The 15,530-nt window shown below is 42.0% G+C and overlaps 1 protein-coding gene across 1 annotated transcript in view; it reads left to right on the top strand.

Moving 5' to 3' along the window:
* The window catches only part of LOC115475538 (protein-glutamine gamma-glutamyltransferase E-like), a 33,359-nt gene extending 20,294 nt beyond the window's left edge, over positions 1–13,065 (top strand). The window contains exons 10-13 of the mRNA XM_030211323.1: positions 3,919–4,236; positions 6,278–6,435; positions 8,496–8,629; positions 12,727–13,065. Of these exons, the coding sequence (XP_030067183.1) occupies positions 3,919–4,236; positions 6,278–6,435; positions 8,496–8,629; positions 12,727–12,877 (761 nt within the window). The 3' untranslated portion in view covers positions 12,878–13,065. The remainder of the gene's footprint in view (positions 1–3,918; positions 4,237–6,277; positions 6,436–8,495; positions 8,630–12,726) is intronic.
* Positions 13,066–15,530: the final 2,465 nt, after the last annotated feature.

Raw genomic sequence — 15,530 nt, 5'->3', positions numbered from 1 at the left:
CCAGCAATGGCCAAACTAGGTCACAAGTACCTGGCCAGATCCCAGAACAGTAAAACAGATTTTATGCTGCTTATCTCAGAAATAAGCAGTGGATTTTCCCATCTTAATAATGTCTTCTGGGCTTTTCTTTTTAAAACCCTGCTAAGCTAACTGATTTTACTACATTCTTTGGCAATGAGTACCATAGTTTAATTTACACATTGAGTGAAGAACTATTTTCCCAAGTTTGTTTTAAATTTACTACTTAGTAGCTTCATTATGTGCCCCCTAATCCTTATAGAGTGCATCAATTTATGAATGGTCAATCAAGCAGAGTTGAATGGATGAACAATCAAAGACTTCTCTTTTTAAATTATAAATCATGAAAAAGGTAGACACTTTTTTCGTTTTCAGCTGGGGTATAAAATCTTCTTACATAGGTGAAAGTCTCTTATCATGTGTTCAGATTAATGAGAACAAAACTGACCACTTGGGATAAATGGCAAAATCTTTCACATTACATAATATTTCCACATCATCAATAATATAGTTATGGTTTTAATCATTTATATTCCACCTTAAATCAAGGTGAATTACAATTAACATACACAGTTTAGGTTAAAACACAAAATACAAAAATGAAAACGTGGAGGAGCATTTTTGAAAAGATGCCGACATCTGAATTGGGATTATCCATCTCACAGCCAGTTTTGAACAGGAAATATGTCAGGGTTTCCTGTTTCAAAATATCTAAGAGCATGCAGAATGAACAGCCATTTTACAAACTGGAATGTTCAAATCATGAATGCCAAATGTCCAGCCAGGGACAAAGATGTCTGGCTGGCAGCATTTTTACAGAAATGGCCACACTGGCATCCTTACAGAGATGAGGGGCAGCTCAGTGGTCAGTGTAGTGGACTGTAAACCAAGGCACCCAGGTTCATATCTCCCTAAAACTCTTTTATTTTAAGCTCTGAGCCCTCCAGGAACAGGAAAATGCCTACTGTTCCTTACCTCTTAAATAGGTGGCAGTAAGAGCTTTTGTGGTTATGGCCACAGGCTAATGGGGAAATGAGCGCATGGCCATTACAAACGTGGTCATTTTACTGCCATGTGGCCACAGCACGTGGGAAACTCATGAGCTGACTTTAGCGTGGCTTAGTAAAAAGACCATGTGGTAAAAATCAATTAGGAGAGCAAAAGCAATGAAAATGTAATTATACAGGTACCTTGTGGTCATTGTTGGTATTGCAGCCCTAACTAATCCATTATACTGACACCTTCACATTATGGCTGATACTGCAGCCTTTCATCTGGCAAACACCAAAAGACTAATAGAAAACAGAAAGACATTTTCCATTTTGAATCTGATATTGATCTGGATACAATTCTCTTCATTTCATATTTAAGGCCCAAGGGCTTTGCCAGTGAGGTGTGACTCAATGAAATTGGATAAGAAATGTGTTTGGGGGGGGGGGGGGAATAATCAGAAGGGTACCCAGATATTAATAAGCATTAATCATATGGTTGGTCCATGCTCAAAGACATTATAAACTATCAGTCTTTTGAATAGTTATAGTACAATGGGTAAAGGAAATACCAGGTCCAATATTCAGCTAGCAGCGATGAGTATTTTGCTGACTGCTGACGGAGTTGTCTGAATATCAGCACTTAAGCGGCCAAGTGCCGACTTCTCCCCCGGAACATCCCTAATATATCCGACCGAGTTAGGCGCTAGACCCTGGATTCTATATATGGGGCCTGGATCCCGTGTGGAGATATGCATGTAAATTAATTGGTGTAACAAGGTAATCAGCATTTTTAATAGCACTTAATAAGCAATAACCAGCACTAATTGGCAATAATTACAATTTATGCACAGAAATCTCTAAGCATATTCTATAAAGAACTGCGCCTAACTTGCAAAGCGCAGTTCAAAATTATCGCAGGTAGCTTAAAAGGGGCGTGTTTATGGGCATTTCATGGGCATTCCAAAATTTCCATGAGTAATTACAGAATACAGGTCAGTGCGCCTAAATCTATGTGCAGGGATTTCCACCGGGTTTTTATTTGCATAAAAGGAGGCAAGTAGACTTAGGCGCTACTGTACTAACTAAGTGTATTATATACACTACACCTAAATCTTACAGAATATGCAGATTTTTTAGGAACCATATATAGAATCTGGCCGTAACCGTGAATTTCAATGGCACTTAGCCAGTTAAGTGTCACTGAAAATTAGCGGCTAGAACCGACCAAGTGATTTAACAGCTCAGCAGCTGGTGAAATCGCTTGACTATTGGCCTCATCAATTTTGCTCATCTGTAATCATGAAAATGTCCGATAAACGCATATAGAAGCCCTTTTATTAAGCGGTAGTAAGCCCAACACAGGCATACCGCACCAATATGGAACCACCACTGGCCCAATGTGGGTGCAGGTGGTCGTTCCAGCCCTAGCATTTGCCATTTACCGCGTTATAGAAAATCAGACGTCAGAAACAGAACAAAGCCTTCGGAGGAAGAAGAGGACCTCCTCGGCTGACGGGGATTGGGGACCCAGCCATCAAAGGTAGCCCACGGCGACGGTGGGGGAGGGTAGGCGGCGGGAGGGGGGTCGAGAGGGTTGTCAGCAGGGGGGTCCAGGGCCAAATCTACGGGGGCCCAGGCCTCCCTGGCCCCACGTAGCTACGCCACTGGAACTACCATTGGCCCAATGTGGGTGCAGCCGGTAGTTCCAGCCCTAGCATGTGCCATTTACCGCGCTATAGAAAATCGGCCGTGATTTTCTGGTGCGGTGGTAACCCGGCGGTAATCGGGCAGTGCTGCTTGCTACCCAGTTACCACTGGGTTAGCGCAGGAGCCCATCCTGCCGCCTTAATGGGTGACAGTAAGTGCTTCCCCTCACATTGCCACGCGGTAAGAGCCATCTAACCACGTGGCCACATCTATTTTCTGCCTTTTTACCCACTGCAGTAAAAAGGGCCACAGCGTGCGGCAAAAATGGTCGCTGCCCGCTACCTCAGGGCCCTTTTTACCGCAGCTTGGTAAAAGGGCCCCACAGAAAACCAAAATAAGACAATGTACAAGAAAACTATTAAATTATTTATCACAGAGTGAAAAATCATCTATTTCAAACGTAGGGGTCCTTTTACTAAGCTGCAGTGTGGCGTAACCTTACGCGGGTCTTTCCTGCGTGCTAAGGCCAGTTTTACCATGGTCGTGAAAACCCCGATTTTGTATTTATTTCATTAATAGTCGTGTGCTAATTTTGCCATTAACATGTGGCCATTTGTTAAGATTACCAGGGGAGAACTTACCATCATCTATTTTGTAGGCAGTAAGGGATCCCATGTTAGGATGGTAGTCATAGAAGCAGGCACAGTTAATGCAGGATAAAAGATATTTTATTGGAGAATCAAATATAAAATCAAGCCCAACATGACCATGTTTTGCCCGACAAGGGCTGCTTCAGGGGCAAAACGTTACTGTTAAAATATAAATAAGTCACAAATCATATAAAATCATAATAGAGCCATAACATAGATAAATAAACAACCAGATAAGTATCAGATCATAGGAAATAAATAATTATAATCAAACAGCAAATAAAAATAAATGAAACAAAGTTATATACAAAAGTGCATCCAGTTTGCTCATTTACATTACCGCACATTAACTGGTTGGCACAGGAACGCCCACTCTCTGCCTCTCACACACCCCTTCAAAAAATTATTTGGCTCAAGTTGGTACATGCTAATGCAAAGAATAATGCATGATGTAACTCATCCCGTGTTAGTCCATTTGCTGCTTCATTAGTAAAAGGCCCCCTTAGTTATCCATTTCAGGCAATTTTGCACCTAGAAATACCACATGATGTGGAAGAAAGACATTAATGCAACCAGATATGTTTTACCACCTTGTTTCTTTTTATTATTAGGATCTGCAGAAGAAAGACAGGTCTATCAAAAGGCTCGTGGAAGGTTGTCTAGAGCAGAATCTTTCCATGCTATGTCAATTGCAGGAGGTGCAGGAGCTGTAGAAAAGGCTGTAAAGCCTACATTCTCTGGGAAGTTTGAAGTGGTCGGAGCCCTTGAGGTTGGCAAGGATGTGAACCTCAATTTGATTCTCAAGAATGAGGCTTCTGATTCCAAGACAGTAAAGGTGGCTATTAACGCTACTGCCATAGTCTACACCAACAAGCCAGTAAATGAGATCCTGAACACCTCCCAGTCTGTTTCTCTTGGGCCTAATGAAGGTAACTTTTCAAATTATTTCAGAATGTATAGAAGTAGCTTGTTTAAGATGCAAATATTATCCATCGCTGTTGGCCACTTGAATAAAGAGCATCCCTGGGAATGGTCACTTCATCCTTTGGCATGTCAAATATCTGACAAACATTTTGGGCTTGATTATGTAACAGCAACAGTTGGCCATTGAGAAAAACACCAGCCACAGTGGGTAAAATGAAAATGTTCAGCGCCAGTATCTGGATACCAGCCGGGGCTGAATATATGGCTTCAGTACCGACCCAGAACTGTTATCTTAACTTTATCCAGTTTGCTATCCAGTTACTGATCTGAATATAGCCACTAAGCGGACAACCTCCAGCTCTCCCAAGCACTGCCCACAGGACCACTCCAACACCGTCTGGATAGTGCTGAGGAGATCAGAAAGATATTTAGGGGTCCTTTTACTAAGGTGCGCCAGAAATGGCCTGCGCTGATGTAGATGCATGTATTGGACGCGCGCAGATCCATTTTTCAGCGCACCTGCAAAAGAGGCCTTTTTGGTGGGAGTTGAAAATGGACATTGGGCCTGAGACCTTACCGCTACCATTGACTTAGCAATAAGGTCTCACGTGTTAACCAGGCGGTAATCGTCAGTGCGTGTAGAATGCTGATTACCATCTGGTTAGCACCATGTACTGGAAAATAAGAAATCTTTTCTGGCATGTGTAACAGACACTCATACAAAATGAAATTATCACCCGGGCCCACACAGTAGCCGGGCAGTAGTTCAAAATTGACACATATAGGATGCGCGTACACACCTGCGCGGCTCAGTAAAAGGGCTCATCAGTTAGTGCTACTGAATATCTCTCTCACCAGCATCTATCCGGTTAGTAGCACCTTCGAATATCGGTCCCTTTAAAAATGAACTTGCTTTTGGAGTAGTTTATTCGAGGGCCCTTCTACTAAGACGCGTAGATGCCTCAGCACGTATAACGCACATCAAATTAGAACTACCGCCTGGCTACCACATGCCCCGGGTGGTAATTCTAATTTTGACACACGTTGAAAATGCGCAGCAGAAAATCATTTCTATTTCCACCATGTGGCGCTAACCAGGCCATTTTTAAAAATTCCCACAGACAACACCTAGGGCCATGCTTACAAAGGTGCACTAGCGTTCTTTTAGTGCACGCTAACTGTGTAGGCGCCTATAGGAATATTGCGGGCATCTACACAGTTAGCTAGCACGCCTTTGTAAACAGGGCCCCCTACTTTGTAGTCAGTAAGGGCTCCCACGCTATTTGTGTGCTAACCAGGGCTTTTTGTAAGGGGGTACTTGGGGGTACTGAGTACCAGCAGCTTTTCCATTGTCTTCTAAGATTGACCCATGGTCCACAAGTCTTAATGAAAAAGCTTAGGCTCTACACACCAGTTCTGCCTTGTCATAGGTTCTGTGACTGGTTGTAGGGGGCCTGGCTATTGTGGGGTGGGTTCCTCAGTGATTATGCCACCCCTGAAGGGTGGCCAGGCATTTGAGTACTGGTACCTTTTTTTCTAGAAAAAACACACTGGTGCTAACCAGTTAACGCTCAATAATGTAGATGCATTAACTGGTTAGTGTAGAAACATCTACTCTCCACCCCTAACATTTCTCCCCCCCCCCCCTCCATAAAAATACAGAAAACTATTTAGCATGTACACATCCAAAAACTTCCAGGTGATGCTGTACTGTGTCCCGCGGTACTCCATTTATTGCTGTATTAGGCATGCATTGGCGCCTAAGGCAGCTTAGTAAAAGAGCCCCCGAGACCATTGTCAATACTTACAAATTCAAGGGTCCTTTTACAAAGGTACACTAGCATTTTTCAGGCGCGCTAAATGCTAGTCACCCATAGAAATATATGGGTTCTCTAACGTTTAGTGTGTGCTTATTTTTAGCGTGCGCTAAAACCGCTAGCCTGCCTTTGTCAAAGGACCCCTCAGACTTTTTCTTTTATTCTGAAATCTAGCGATAAATGCAACTGTGCTCTGATATTTTAAATATCATAATACTGAATTTTCCAGAGAAACCTGCGTCCCTGAAAATAACTTACGCCCAGTATGACAAACTTCTGACGGAAGACAATATGATCAAAATGTCTGCTGTTTGTCAGGATGATAAACAGGGGGAACTGTTGGTAACTGAAACTCTGACCTTGAAGAGTCCTCCACTTCTCATCAAGGTAAGAGCCGTCTGCTTGGTGGGGCTGGAGAGGGGTAGAAATACAATTATAGAAGGCAATGGACGTTCCAAATTATTTTTTTCTTTTTTTCTTCTTTGTTGTTGGTAGTTTACTGATCAAGAAATTGTCAGGTGATATTATTTATGTTATTTATTAATATTTATTTAACTACCTTTATGAAGAGATTCACACAAGGTGGGGTGCAACACTTGTACCTTGACATTGGCTGTTTACATTATAGCACAATGACTAGATATCAGCAAGATTCGTGTTAGAATAGTGAGGAAACTTGAAAATAAGGAAATGAAATAATAATTGTCAGCAACATTCAGGGCCATCCCAACCATTGGACATGTCTAGCGAGATGCCTAGGGTGCAGCAAAGCGCAGCTGCAGTGAAAGCAAAGCAACAGATCTGAGTCAGACCGACTCAAAGAACTATCAGCTTATACTGCCACCTGCAGGATGAGTGAGCAATCTTCAAATAGCCCATTTATCTTGGTAAATTGCTTTAGGAAATTGCCCTCATTAGTCATGTCCTTAGGGAGGAAGGGTCAGATTAGAGGACAGAGGCCCATATGCACAAAACCTAACGAGCCCACAACTTGTGTTTTAAACTGGTTCCAGCCAGTTTAAAACGCAAGTAGTGCACCCCGGGCATGCACTAAGGGCATTTTCCCTGCCACGGTAGCAGGCAACGAAAACGGAATGCAAATGATTGAAAAGCTATTATAATGAGCTGCACTACCGTTGCAGCCCATTATAATGAGATGCACTACCGTTTTTCCGATGTCTGACCTCCACAGCGAAATTTTTCTATTTTCCTGGTTGCCGGAGAATCGGGACGTCCCTTTAGATTAGGCTCCTCTTCCTGGTCTCTTCAGCCAATCAGAGCGCGTTTCGCTAACAACAGCCAGCTAAGCCCGCTTTGATTGGCTGAAGAGACCAGGAAGAGGAGCCTAATCTAAAGGGACGTCCCGATTCTCCGACTCAGGTACCGAAGGACTAGAGAATGCAAGTGAGCTACAACGAGTAGCTCATTTGCATTCCCTATCGTTGATGCATTCCCGTTCCCTACCGATTCGCTATGGAATCGGTAGGGAACGGGAATTACCAATGTCTTTAATGCATCTGGGCCTGAAAGTTAATTGAGAAGGACGAATACTGAGGATTCATCTACAGTACCCAATACTCTTGCAGTGGCCCTGGTAACATTCACATTATAACAATATTAGCACAGTATAAATGAAGCATCCTATTAGATAGCAAAGTAGAACATTCATTTATCAGAAATATGGTTCATACTGGAGTTAATTCTATAAAATACACACACAAGGTGAGAATGGTCATTAGCCCCAACGATATCGGTTTATTGAAATATATAAAAGTTCATATGTGGGCAAAACATCAAAACTCTTGTACATAAAAGAGTGATAGCCCATGGCTTAACAAGCCTCGACACAGCTGTGTTTTGGCCCTAAAGGCCTGCGTTAGGAATCAGAAAATCTAGGGACGTTGTTATTATAGTGTGGACACCAACTATTGTACAAGTAGAACCACAATGTGTAAACGGTTCTAGCTGCATCTGACATGCATTCAAGTAATAACTCAAGTGCTCATCATAACAAATGAATGTCCTCTGAGAACGGTCAACATTTGTGGCCCAGAGACCACTGCTTCAGTGCCTCGGGACCAGTACTGTAGGCTTCATGATCAACGGAAAAGTAGTGCTTTACAGTAATGGTCCCGAAGCCCTGAAGCAGTGGTGTCTCGGCCACGAAACTTTGGCCGTTGTCGAGGGACCATCATTCGTTAAGATAAGCACTTTTCTATTTCAGTTACCAAATGAGAATAGTGATCTGCACTGTCGAATGTGGAGGACTTTTATGCCAGTGATAGATGACAGGATAAGCATAAATACAGGAATGTTTATGCTTCCCTGAGATGGTTTCCTCCTAAAGAGGAAGCATTGTGACTTGTTCGAAACAGAGAGTTGTTTGTGATGTATGTTGGCTCTGTAAATATGCGCATAACTTACGTATAGTCTCTTTTTCTCTGCAGTTTACTGGCCAGCATGTGGAAGGCAAGCCTTTAATGGTGGACATACAATTTGCCAACCCACTCAAAGTGGAAGTGAAGGACTGCGTGTTAGTGGTGGAAGGCAGTGGACTGCTAAGAGAACCACTTGAAGTAAAGTAAGTATAGCATTAAGAGGAAATCCTAGCCAATGTAACGCCCATTTTTAAAAAAGGTTCCAGGGGAGATCCGGGAAATTATAGACCGGTGAGTCTGACGTCGGTGACGGGGAAAATGGTAGAGGCTATTATTAAAAACAAAATTACAAAGCACATCCGAGGACATGGATTACTGAGACCAAGCCAGCACGGCTTTTGTGGGGGGTAATCTTGCCTGACCAATTTACTTCAATTCTTTGAAGGAGTAAACAAGCATGTGGATAAAGGGGAGCCGGTTGATATTGTGTATCTGGATTTTCAAAAGGCGTTTGACAAGGTACCTCATGAAAGGCTACAGAGGAAATTGGAGGGTCATGGGATAGGAGGACATGTCCTATTGTGGATTAAAAACTGGTTGAAGGATAGGAAACAGAGAGTGGGGTTAAATGGGCAGTATTCACAATGGAGAAGGGTAGTTAGTGGGGTTCCTCAGGGGTCCGTGCTAGGACCGCTGCTTTTTAATATATTTATAAATGATTTAGAGATGGGAGTAACTAGCGAGGAAATTAAATTTGCTGATGATACAAAGTTATTCAGAGTCGTTAACTCGTGAGAGGATTGTGAAAAATTACACAAGGACCTTACGAGACTGGGAGACTGGGCGTCTAAATGGCAGATGACATTTAATGTGAGCAAGTGCAAGGTGATGCATGTGGGAAAAAAGAACCCGAATTATAGCTACATCATGCAAGGTTCCACATTAGGAGCTAGAGACCAAAAAAAGGGATCTGGGTGTCGTCGTTGATAATACGCTGAAACCTTCTGCGCAGTGTGCTGCTGCTGCTCGGAAAGCGAATAGAATGTTGGGTATTATTAGGAAAGGTATGGAAAACAGGTGTGAGGATGTTATAATGCCATGGTGCGTTCCATGGTGCGACCGCACCTTGAGTATTGTGTCCAATTCTGGTCGCCGCATCTCAAGAAAGATATAGTGGAATTGGAAAAGGTGCAGCGAAGGGTGACTAAAATGATAGCGGGGATGGGACGACTTCCCTATGAAGAAAGACTAAGGAGGCTAGGCCTTTTCAGCTTGGAGAAGAGACGGCTGAGGGGAGACATGATAGAGGTATATAAAATAATGAGTGGAGTGGAACAGGTGGATGTGAAGCGTCTGTTCACGCTTTCCAAAAATACTAGGACTAGGGGGCATGCGATGAAACTACAGTGTAGTAAATTTAAAACAAATCGGAGAAAATGTTTCTTCACCCAACGTGTAATTAAACTCTGGAATTCGTTGCCGGAGAAAGTGGTGAAGGCGGTTAGCTTAGCAGAGTTTAAAAAGGGGTTGGACGGTTTCCTAAAGGACAAGTCCATAAACCGCTACTAAACGGACTTGGAAAAATCCAAAATTCCAGGAATAACATGTATAGAATGTTTGTACGTTTGGGAAGCTTGCCAGGTGCCCTTGGCCTGGATTGGCCGCTGTCGTGGACAGGATGCTGGGCTCGATGGACCCTTGGTGTTTTCCCAGTGTGGCATTACTTATGTACTTATGTAGCCAGGAAACTAGCCAGGAAGGGTAGGCAGCAAGCTGGAGGAAGAAATGCGTCTGTTCATGAGTAAGCGAAAGTGCTGTGCTTGGAATCAAATATGTCAGCTGCCTGGATGTGAAAGCTGAATGCAGTGCCCTCAAAATTGGGCAGAACAGTGATCTTCAAGAATCTTCTGCAATGGCTCCCTCTACTGGTAAAAGCAAGGAGTAATGTGATCAGCAGAGCTCTTCCATAAAAAGCAGGACGAGGAAAATAATGGAAAACAATCTTTATTCTTCAGGACACTACCAGTAAAATGAATTGAAGGAAAAGAACAGTTATAGAAATAAAATGTATTTATTTAATAAATGCTTGCTCCTTTCTACGAAAATGGTCTTTAGGGTTGATGCAGTAAAATGTTCTAGGCTTTCTGCAGTGGTTATGTTGGCTTTAGAACACAATTTTGTGTTGCCCTATGTAAGAACCGGTTTCTTCGTAAGCTAGCTATGCACAAGGCCTCACAGACAACAGCACACAGGACATTTAAATCCTCAGTAATGAAGTTAGTAGCTATTCAGTGCAGATGCGAAGAACTGCTCAGAAAAGCAAAAGGCTGAACTCAATGCCAGAGTTTTAACACAAGGTCTGAGGAGGTCCGTTCTTCTGTTTTCGGTGTGAATGAGGATTTCATGCCTGTTTCTTCTCTTTATTGCGAACATATAAGACCCACTGTCTTCCATAAAGAGCATGATAAAAAAGACAGAATTCTTCTCTGTATCTTGAAATAAATATATTGTGCCTTCCAGCACGTCAACTGTTGAGCAATATCTTCGAAGATCTAAAAACATCCTCCTTCCATAAATCTTAGTTTTAATTTATAATTAAATTAAGACAAATTATTTATAATCTTCATCTGTCATCATCAAGCAAGACTACTTGTGACGACATACGATTTTCATATCATGTCAATTTATAGACTAACCCCCTTGTTTGCTAAGCAGAGCTAGCAGCTGCCATGCGGCAATTCTGAGTCGGCTTTAGAGCACCACCAGCCACTAGCGAGGCTTAGTAAACAGGGGGTAAGTCGCTATTCTGTTTATTTTAGAAAGAGAAGGGTGGCCATCTTCTGACACAAATCGGGAGATGGCCGGCGAAAACCGATGCCGGCCATCTCAACCCCCCCAACCGTATTATCGAAACGAAAGATGGCCGGCCATCTTGTTTCGATAATACGGCTCGAGACACCTCTTTACGGCGTCAGCCTTAGAGAAGGCTGCCCATATAGATGGCCGGCCCCATTCGATTATGGCCCTCCACATCTATAAATTGACATGATATGAAATGATATGAAAATCACATGTCCTCATAAGTAGTCTTGATTGATGATAACAGATGAAGATTATAAATAACTAGTAAAACAGGCCCGTTTCTGACACAAATGAAACGAGCGCTAGCAAGGTTTTCCTTGGAGTGTGTATGTTTGAGAGAGAGAGAGAAAGTGTGTGTGAGAGATGGAGAGTGTGTGTGTGAGTGAGAGAGAGAATGAGTGAGAGAGAGACAGAGAGAGAGTGTGTGAGAGACAGAGTGTATGTGTGTGTGAGAGTGAGTGTGTGAGAGAGAGTGTATGTGAGAGACAGAGAGTGAGTGTGTATGTGGGGGGCTCCAAGTTCCATGACCCCCTCCTTCCCTCCCTCCCTCTCCCCCCCTCCGAGTTCCAGGCCCCCCTTCCGTCCAAGGTCCCTCCTCCCCCTCTGAGTTCTTGGCCCCCCCCCTTTCCCTCTGAGTTCCATGCCCCCCTCCCTCTCCTCCCCAGCGTGTTCCATGCCACCCTTTCCTCGGAGTGTGTTTGAGAGAGAGAGTGTGTGGGTGAGAGATGGAGTGTGTATGTGAGAGAGAATGAGTGAGTGAGAGAGAGAGAGACAGACAGACAGTGTGTGTGTGTGTGTGTTTGTGTCAGAGAGAGAGTGTGTGAGAGACAGAGTGTGTGTGTGAGTCTGTGTGTGAGAGAGAGTGTGAGAGAGAGTGTATGTGAGAGACAGAGAGTGAATGTGTGTGTGAGAAAGTGAAGCCTTCAAGCCTTGAAGCATTCGTGGCTCTGTAAGGCTCCATCTCCTCAATTGACGACACGTAGTTCTGGAACGTTGCAGGAATGCTTCAAGGTTTGAAGGCTTCACTTTCTCGGCTTCAGAACGTTGGAGTTGCGTTTTATTATATAGGATTTATCTAATTTCATTAAAAATTAAAACTAAGATTTATGGAACAAGGAGGTTTTTTAGATATTGGTCAATGGATGAAGTGCTGGAAGGCATGATACGTTGATTTCCAGATACAGGCAAAAATTCTTGGCTTCAATAGTTGAGCTGCTGGGGTCTGTTCCTCCTACTTTTTAAGAGAGACATTTCAGATTTTTAAAAATACTTGCATAGTCTGACTGTGAATAGATAATTTATCCATTCGAGGTTATCTGGCACTCATTCTATTGAATATGTACTTCAATGTTTCTTCATCACAGATTATTTGGCAGATAACTAGTCACAATTATCCCCAGGAGGTGCCTTCTACTAACAGTCTTGTTTCTTGTTTCAGGACACCATCCTTAAGGCCAAACCAGAGATCACGAATCCAGTTTGACATCATCCCTTACAGGGCCAACGTCAGGCAGTTGCTGTGCAACTTTTCTTCCAACTTGTTTACAAATGTTAAGGGAGGTCAAGACCTAAATGTGACAGCACACTAGTAATTTCCTCATCTCTGTCTGCTGAAAAAATTTGTTACCAGTGTGTGAAAAGATATTTCTTGAAAAGAAGTTTTTATAAAATGCAGGATAAAATTATTTCATTCTATGAAATGGCTAAACATCAACACAACAACAACAAAAATTCCTGAATGGAAGTTTATCTGGAAATAAAATATTTGTTAGATTTATGGGGTTTTGTCTCTATATTGTACACGGTCTTCTGTTATTACTTGTAGAACATCAAGGAAACCCCTCACAACACAGAACTCAGAGGCTGCTGTATCAGGCACAAGAGTAGATTTAAGGTTTCACTGAATGACTAAAGTAGGCTTCCACACTTGTTATGTTGAATTACACTGCATTTTTCACAAGGGGGGGGGGGGGACATAGGGTGCACCACTGAGTCTTAGATGCCAAAAGGCAAGTCCTCGTCAAACCTGATGGCGCAAAAATTGTTTGAATCTGCAGAGCTGATGGCACCATCCACGTGGATTAAAATGAGTTACAGACACACAGTATATGCCCATTTTGCAGTTTGCTTGAACAGTTTTCAATTACACAGTACCACAATAAAAGTCTGTAAATGAATATAGACATGTCCATACTCCACCAACACAAGTCTACCCAACCCCAACCCCCACCCCCACCTGAAGTCTTGCATCTGAATTTGCAACCCTTTCCCTACCACCGCCTTCCACATTGGATCCCAATCATGACCAGAATCTGCCCTCTACCTTCACTGGCAAGCCATTGCAGTCTTTCGATCCTGCGCTATGATTCTTTCAAGACTACCACTAAATCCAACACCCAGGTTCCCTTTCCATGTCTTATTACTAGGATGTAATAAAAGTCTTCTTAGGAGACCGTAAACTATTCAGAATGCTGCAGTTCAATTGATTTTTGGTTTATCCAAATATGATATTATTTCTCCCAGTTATTTCAAATTACATTGGTTGCCTATTTAACCCAGAGTACATTTCAGGTTAGCTTGTTTTCTCCTTAATGTCTTGCATGGTTTTAGCACCTGATTACTTGTACGATCATTTTTTTGTTTCTTGTTGCTCAGAAAACAAGACAAAACAGTGACCTTGGTTATTCACTTCCCTCGGTTAAGGGGAAGAGGAGATTATGTATATGTCACCCATCTGTGGTAAGACTTCACACAGTATCAAAATACCTCTAATATGTAGTCACGCCAACCGAGGGAACTAACTGTGCTCAGGTCACCAGAGACAGAGTGAACATAGAATAAAACATCATCCTTAAAAGATAATACCGGATGAATGCATAAAGGTGAACATAAACTCCTGTGAATGGAATCAATTTGATTTACAATAAATCCAGATACTACTCCCTTATATATGTAACAAGAAATTATTTATTAAAGTGGAATGAAATTATTTAACTGTACTGGTAAACAGAAAGAAATACTCTCCAGTTAGATTGTACAGGATTAGACCAGTAAAACTGCTGATTCCCTACTGGATCCAGTATACACTCTACATCCTTTACTAACCAAACATGTAGTCTCCTAACCAAGTTACAAGTCAGTATAACTCTTCAAAGATTTCCAACTCAAAATAGGAATGTTCCTTAGGTGTATTTCATTTAAACATTTTTATAAGCCTCTTTCCTACAGGGCTTAAATCTCAGTTCACTTGTGTGGTAAACAGGAGTTTCAGAAAAAATGTGAATTGTCTCTCTCTGTACTTAGCTGAAGGAAACTTCCAGTTGCAGACTCAGTCTTCAAGAGATCTCTCCTTTAAAAGTTGTCTTCTTCCTAAACTGACAATAAAATAAAAGGATAAACACTGCCTCCCTGCGGTGAGTGTGTCTTTTAGATCAGCCTGCCTGAAACTGGAACCTGGACTGAGTGCTAAACTATGAAAAAATAAAATAAACTGAATTTCCTCAGTTCTAATTTCCTAAGTAGCTTTATTATAACTTTACCCTGACTATCTAAAGAGCAACCCTTTTTATTTCTTCCAAGCTGCTGAGATCTTGAAGCCCACTACTGGGTCTCATCCACACACACACATTCATAGATCCACTCCTCTCTCAGCAGAGAAACCTCAAACTTGTAAATCTCAACCAATCTCTTTCAGAAATAAATCTTTTTCCTTAAATGTTTAACAATTTCTGATCCTTACTATTAGGACCAAATCAACTTGGAAACTCACAATCCCTTCCTCAGGAGAGAGAACTAAAACTTTCAAATCTAGTACAAACCTCTCCTCAATTTCCTGCTTTACTTCAACCAAATCAGTTACTCTTTTAATATATCAATCAAATCTTATCAATTCTTTCTTTCAATTCTCACACACAGAGCTCACAGAATGCAGGTCCTGGCTCAGTCAAATCTTCCAGTTGCTCTCCTCTCTCTATTCCCGGGCAGAATTCTAACAAGAGCTGCTCAGCCAATCAGAGAGCTCTATTTGAATGCAGATTAACATAGACACTCTAATGGGAATTTTTAGTCAAAAACACTAGATAAACCCTTCGTTTTTGGATCAAACTTTACATTTTTGATATGAGTCATGTCCTAGCATTAAGGCTGTAAACATTTCTAACAATTTTTATCCATAAATATGCAAATGAGAACCTCCCATAAAAGGACTAATTTGCATATGATTTAAACAAATTTGAGTACATA

The sequence above is a fragment of the Microcaecilia unicolor genome, chromosome 8 (assembly GCF_901765095.1).
Source record: "Microcaecilia unicolor chromosome 8, aMicUni1.1, whole genome shotgun sequence".
In the NCBI taxonomy this organism is placed as follows: domain Eukaryota; kingdom Metazoa; phylum Chordata; class Amphibia; order Gymnophiona; family Siphonopidae; genus Microcaecilia; species Microcaecilia unicolor.
The sequence above is the reverse complement of the archived record's forward strand: the minus strand, read 5'-3'. Positions and strand labels throughout refer to the sequence as shown.